At 38.1% G+C, this 7,035-nt stretch overlaps 1 protein-coding gene across 1 annotated transcript; it reads left to right on the top strand.

Annotated features, from left to right (window-relative positions):
• Positions 1–4,176: 4,176 nt before the first annotated feature.
• LOC109221017 (myosin-4-like) lies at positions 4,177–6,191 on the top strand. Its single transcript, XM_019385484.1, has 3 exons — positions 4,177–4,262; positions 4,350–5,119; positions 5,193–6,191. Exons 2-3 carry the CDS (start codon positions 4,367–4,369, stop codon positions 6,189–6,191), a joined length of 1,752 nt encoding a protein of 583 aa, XP_019241029.1. The 5' UTR covers positions 4,177–4,262; positions 4,350–4,366.
• The last annotated feature ends 844 nt before the right edge of the window (positions 6,192–7,035 follow it).

The raw sequence follows: 7,035 nt of genomic DNA, 5'->3' as shown, positions 1-7,035 counted from the left end.
CCGAAGCAGTTACTGAGGTACTTGAAGTTATAACTCCAGCTTCCGAAGTTGAAACTTCTATGACACAGTCTATGGAAATTGAAGTTCCTGTGACTGTTACTTCCCTCGTTGATGTTATCTCTTCAAGCTCAGCTGAAATCGCTCCTATTGCTGCTTCGTCGGAAGTTGTAACCGCACCTGTTATTGCTTCAGAAAGTGATGTTACAACTTTTAATGATTGTTAATGTTATCCCTTGGCAATTTTGAAGGGATCTTTTGGTGAAGTCCCCAGTTACCATAATGGGGCACTTGTAAGACAAATATTTTGGTGATTAAGTTTTTCCTCAGTCTTTTATGTTAAGAAGTTTTATGAATATTTCTTTATGTTTTATTCTTTCCTATTTACTTATTTAGGACTTATAGAATAACTTAGCATTTTAATTCTTTGAAAATGCTTTATGCTTCTTCTCATGGAATATCAACATGAGGCTTATAAAAGAGGGCCCTTTTATATATATATCGACACTTAATGAAGAAGACGTCTCAACTTCATAATGGTGTTATGATAAGATGAAAGAAATAGGAATACACATGTTTTGTATGCTACAACTTCGACAAGTTTTTATTTATGAACTTGAACAAACGTTGACATGTATTAAAGTACATCTATAACTTTCTCGCAACTGTTTTCCTTGTAACAGATTTATATAAAAGAAGAACAATAGATACGAGATTTTTCTTTATAACCCGTTTTAGTACATAGTCCCGACCCCATCTTTAGGAAGGGTTTGAGAGGTGACTCCATTGTTCCCATGGTAAAGAATACTATGTATGTTTATGCTTGGATTCCATAACCTCTGCTCGACACTTGTTTCTTGATTTATGCATCTATTTTCCGTACGTATCCGTTCTGTGTTTATTGTACAGTCCCCAAGTGTTTGAGCTGTGAAATATAAAGCCTCAAGCATTTGTTTTTCCTCTTGACTTGGTCCTTTTCCTGAAACAGAAAAATTTGCGGGACTCGGAGGTTCGATTAGAGATGAAGACTGCCTAACCCGTGTATTTTTCCATCAGATTACTTGTAACCCTGGGCTGGGAATTTAAGACTATTCCCTTTTGTCGTACAGGTCGTGACTCATCATTTGGCACGAGTTAGGGTTTTTGCCTAGCATCTAAAATCGTTAGTACAATTGTTAATAATTAAAAAATAAATTTTAATATAGAGATACCTGACCGTGGATACTTTTCTCAAAAATAGTATCTTTTTAGATGGACAGCATTCCAATGCGAGGGTAATAGCTTGCCATCCATTGTCTCCAACTCGTATGCTCCTTTTCCTGCAATGTCACGAACTCTGTAGGGTCCTTCCCATGTTGGACTCAGCTTTCCTGATAGCAGCCTTTGTAGATTGGAACACCTTTTTAAGCACGAAGTCCCCAATTTTGAAGAATCTAAGGCGTGCTTTCCTGTTATAGTATCGTTCAGTTACTTGCTTTTGTGTCGCCATTCTTATTAGTGCAGTTTCTATAACAAATCAAGATTCACTCGCATTTCTACATCATTTGATTCCTCCGATGCTTGAACGTACCGTGTGCTTGGTTCTCCTATCTCTACTGGAATCAAAGCCTCTGCACCATAAACCATTGAAAATGGGGTTTCTCCCGTGCTTGTTTTTGTCGTTGTACGATAAGCCCATAATACTCCAGGTAATATTTCAGGCCAATTACTTTTCGAATCTTGCAATCTTTTCTTCAAGTTGTTGACGATAACCTTATTCGTGGACTCAGCTTGTCCATTTCCCACTGGATGATATGGTGTAGATGTTATTCTTTTAATCTGCCAACTTTCAAAAAATTCTGTGATTTGGGCCCCTATGAATTGTGGTCCATTATCACAGACGATTTCCCTTGGTACTCCAAAACGGCATATTATGTTTCTCCAAATGAAGTCTTTAATTTCTTTTTCCCGCACCTGTTTAAAAGCTCCTGCTTCTACCCATTTAGTGAAGTAATCTGTAAGCACAAGTAGAAATTTTACCTAACCTTTTGCTAGTGGTAAAGGACCTACAATATCCATTCCCCATTTCATAAAGGGCCACGGAGCTATGACAGGATGGAGTAACTCAGCTGGTCTATGTATATTATTGCCGTATCTTTGACATTTGTCACATTTAGACACGAAATCATTAGCTTCTTCTTCCATCTTGGGCCAATAATATCCTGCTCGAATCAATGTTTTTACTAGCGACCTCCCACCAGCGTGACTTCCGCAATGTCCTTCATGTACTTTCCTCATTACATATTCTGTTTGAGAAGGTCCGAGACACCTTGCTAATGGGCCACCAAACATCTTTCGATAAAGATTCCCTTGATGTAAACAATAACGGGCAGCTTTTTTGCGAAGTGCATGAGCTTTTGTTTTGTCGATAGGCACGATACCATGCTGTAAAAAAGCAACAATTTCATTTCTCCAATCCCATGTTAAATGATTAAAATTTACCTCATTCTTATCAGGTTCGAGGACGGAATGAAATAGATGTACGATTGAAGTATTTGTATCATTTGCCACGTCTGCTGCTGACGCGAGATTAGATAATGCATCTGCTTCTGCATTCTCGTCTCTTGGGATCTGCATTACCTTCCAAGTTTGGAATTGTGTTATTAATTCCCGTACTTTTTCCAGATATTCTTGCNTGATCCACTGGCTTTAAATGACTCGAATTGATACGAGACTCGTATTTAAATTGCTTCTCGTGCCTGTTTCACTTCCTCTTCTCGTACCTGTCATCTCCCGTACCTTTTTCTTAATTGTTATACTTTGACTATTTGTCCAGTCCACATGTCACGCCACGTCATCTTCAATATAAATTCAACTTTTTTCCAATACAGATAGTCCCCCCACTTTCCATTTATTTATCAATTAAATATTTGGAAAGTGGTTCTTCATTAAAAAGGGAATTTTTGCCATAATCAATGCGATGACAGTATTGCCTCTTCAATTGTCTCTTCTATTTAATGCACCATATACGTGTCGTCTTCTCATTAGTTCTGCGATTTTGCAGCCTTTTTCTAAGGCTTTTGTAACTCCACTATTCACAAAGTGATAGTTGCCTTTATTATAGGCTTTCCATCATTACACTTTTTAATTACTGACGGTTGAGTTTATACATAAACTTGCCCCTTTTCTTTCTTTATCTTCTTCTCCATAAATCTTTAGCAAACGTTTTTCTTCCTTATTTTTGCTTCCCTTCGATTCATCTCTGCTCAACAATGGCGTCTCCAAACCCTAACCCTAGAAAAGTTCCTATTTTAGACAAATTCCCCAATGCCCCTGTTAGACATAGAAGAGACAGAGGAGGCAGACTTCGTACAGGGTTAGAATCTACTCGAGGCGGCTCTTTTGGTTCTTCTTCTAGGAGTTCTATTCTGAAAACTCCTTCTTCTAAAGGTAAAGAAATTGTTGATTCTTCTCGAGAACCTTTAGTTGATGAAATCGTACCAAGTGATTTATCTTTTGTAAGTGATAGACAATCCCTTCAAAAGCAAGTTGCTGGTTTAGACAAAACTGACACATATCCTACATTAGTGACCGAACTTACAATCCCTACCATCAGAGGAGATTGTAACTGGAAAAATAGTCTTCGAATGTCAATTCCTTCCATAAACCAAAGAATTTCTTCTTTTAGTATTGGATACTCTTTTGTCTATACTTACCCTTTTACTTTGGTTTTAATCCCCCAATTGACCCAATCATCCTCGATTTTTGTCGTTTCTTTAATATTTGTCTGGCCCAAGTTGGTCCTTTAGTATGGAGAGCAGTGGCTTGTTTGAGATATCTTTCTACCAAAGCCACTGTTAATTTCACCTTTTCTCACCTTATCCATTTATACCACCCTAATTTGATACGTCATGGAGTCTTTACCTTAACTGCGAGAAGCAAGAAGGTTTTGGTAAGTACAGAAAATGACAATGATCGTAGATGGTATGCCCGTTACATTGTTGTGCGTACGGTGGATTTACTTGGTGAAACAAATATTCCCTTCCCTGAGAAGTGGAATTTCGCACGTAAGTTTCTTTTTTTATTTGACCGTACCTCTTTTTCTGAGAATTTCGATTCTTTTTCTAAATTTATCTCTTTTTGGTTTTTTGTAGCAACCATGGGAGATGTGGAACCTGTTCCCAACTTTCGTGGTTGGGTAGATTCAATTTTGAAGGTTGCTCCTAAGGAGCAAAGAACTTGGAAATCAATTTCCGCTTTACATGGCTGGAAAGTTAAAACACACGGTATCGCCTCTTTTCTTTATACATTTTTCTTTTTGCACATTAAGTACTTTTTTCTTAATGTTGATTGTGTATTCTTCTTTTAATCAGGATTTGGTAACAGAGGAATGACAGCTGATGTTGTCACAGCCCTTCGCATGTCTGGTAATGCTGCACTTGACTTGGACAAGACTCGAACCTTGCTTCAAAAAAGGAAAGCTATAGGAGAAGGTTCTAAGAATGAGGAAGAGGGAGGTACCTCGTCAATAGCTAGGCCACGAATTAGGAGACGAGTTATTAATGATGATGAAATTGAAGATACTCCTGCTCAAACTTCGACCACCGAGCCTGTTTTGATTCCTTCAGATGAAGACACCGTGCCAAGAAACACAAATGAATCAACTCATCATCTCTTTGATAGTGGTTTTGAGAGTGGCGAGCTCGGACCTGTTTTTGATGAAGTTCCTCTTTCTTCATTCGCACCTATTTCTTCCATTCCTTTGCCAACCGTAAGTGTTTCTTTGCCAGCATTGACTACTTCTGTTCTTTCACCAGTTTTAATTGCTTCTACTTCCATTCCTATGTCTACTTCTTCCGTTCCTGTTCCCACTCCTACGACTCCTGTGGTGTTTACCTTTTCTACTACTCCCCCTTCCGTTGTTCCATCTTCATCTGTCCCACATATAGAAGTAAGTTCCAGCAATAGAAGCATGACTATGAGGAGTGTCACACTCGAAATCCCTGCTAATCAAAGCCTCTTAAGAAAATCTGGGAGAGCTGATACTTGGCTCCAACCTCTTATTGGAGAAATTGAAAAGAATAAGATGCAAAGCCATAGTTGTTACACTTTGATGAATGACATAGTTCATTCAACTTTGAAGGTAATTTTCTTAACCTTGAATGCTTTCCTTCTTTTTCTTTCTAAGTTCTCACTTCTATGCTTTATGACCGTAGGCTAATCTTATTGGGACTGAATTGATGGGGCGAGTTTCTACATTGGAGAAAAAGGAACGAGAGTCTACAAGGGCTCTATCTGAGGCTAGGAAAATAGCTGAGGATGCATTATTTGAGGCAGCAAACTGGAAAAAACAATTTGAGAGTACCCAAGTGACTGTAGAAGAGTTGCGGGAGAGCAAGGCTCACTTGGAGCAACAAAATCATGGCTTAACTTCTGAATTGGGAATTGCGAATGCTTCTTGGGGTCAGCTTAAAGAGGATAAAGAGCTTCTGGAACGTTCTTTATCTAGAGCCAATGATGAGATTAAAGAGCTTAAAGCACTCATGGAGAAGAAAGAAGAATACGCAAAGGAGTTAGCTCAAAACTTAAGTCATGCTCAGAATGATTTAAGAATTTCTTCTGATAGAATCCGTGCCTTGGAAAGTTCTCATGCCTCTCTTGAAGCTTCCCTGGATTCTCATTTAGCCGAGCACCAAATAATGAAAAATGACCTTGCTATGTGGGAAAAGGAATACAAGGCTTTGGAGAAGGAATATAATGCTCTTGAAGAAAATTTCAACATAGACGTGAGTTGGGCTTTTCTAAATTCTCGACGTGATGCTTTGATGGAGGCTACACAGGAAAACTTTGACTTGCAATCTGAGTTGGCCAAAGTCATAGACACTATCGAAAAAGGTCAACAACCTGCTGATACTCCTTCTCCGGCACTTGGAACTATTGACACCCCCTCTCCAGCACTTGAAGCTCCTGGAACAGAAGAGTGTTTGAACTCCGAAGCAGTTACTGAGGTACTTGAAGTTATAACTCCAGCTTCCGAAGTTGAAACTTCTATGACACAGTCTATGGAAATTGAAGTTCCTGTGACTGTTACTTCCCTCGTTGATGTTATCTCTTCAAGCTCAGCTGAAATCGCTCCTATTGCTGCTTCGTCAGAAGTTGTAACCGCACCTGTTATTGCTTCAGAAAGTGATGTTACAACTTTTAATGATTGTTAATGTTATCCCTTGGCAATTTTGAAGGGATCTTTTGGTGAAGTCCCCAGTTACCATAATGGGGCACTTGTAAGACAAATATTTTGGTGATTTAAGTTTTTCCTCAGTCTTTTATGTTAAGAAATTTTATGAGTATTTCTTTATGTTTTATTCTTGCCTATTTACTTATTTAGGACTTATAGAATAACTTAGCATTTTAATTCTTTGAAAATGCTTTATGATTCTTCTCATGGAATATCAACATGAGGCTTATAAAAGAGGGCCCTTTTATATATATATCGACACTTAATGAAGAAGACGTCTCAACTTCATAATGGTGTTATAATACGATGAAAGAAATAGGAATACACATGTTTTGTATGCTACAACTTCGACAAGTTTTTATTTATGAACTTGAACAAACGTTGACATGTATTAAAGTACATCTATAACTTTCTCGCAACTGTTTTCCTTGTAACAGATTTATATAAAAGAAGAACAATAGATACGAGGTTTTTCTTTATAACCCGTTTTAGTACATAGTCCTGGCCCCATCTTTAGGAAGGGTTTGAGAGGTGACTCCATTGTTCCCATGGTAAAGAATACTATGTATGCTTATGCTTGGATTCCATAACCTCTGCTCGACACTTGTTTCTTGATTTATGCATCTATTTTCCGTACGTATCCGTTCTGTGTTTATTGTACAGTCCCCAAGTGTTTGAGCTGTGAAATATAAAGCCTCAAGCATTTTTTTTTCCTCTTAACTTGGTCCTTTTCCTGAAACAGAAAAATTTGTGGGACTCAGAGGTTCGATTAGAGATGAAGACTGCCTAACCCGTGTATTTTTCCATCAGATTACTTGTAACCC

Source organism: Nicotiana attenuata, unplaced genomic scaffold (assembly GCF_001879085.1).
Source record: "Nicotiana attenuata strain UT unplaced genomic scaffold, NIATTr2, whole genome shotgun sequence".
NCBI lineage: Eukaryota > Viridiplantae > Streptophyta > Magnoliopsida > Solanales > Solanaceae > Nicotiana > Nicotiana attenuata.
Note: the sequence above shows the minus strand (reverse complement) of the source record. Positions and strands in the feature narration are given on the sequence as shown.

Excerpts from the sequence above, each read along its gene's own strand:
- LOC109221017 (XM_019385484.1), top strand. The coding sequence starts at position 4,367 with ATGACAGCTGATGTTGTCACAGCCCTTCGCATGTCTGGTAATGCTGCA. Across the intron at positions 5,120-5,192 it reads TAGTTCATTCAACTTTGAAG|GCTAATCTTATTGGGACTGA; the intron begins GTAATTTTCTTA and ends TTATGACCGTAG.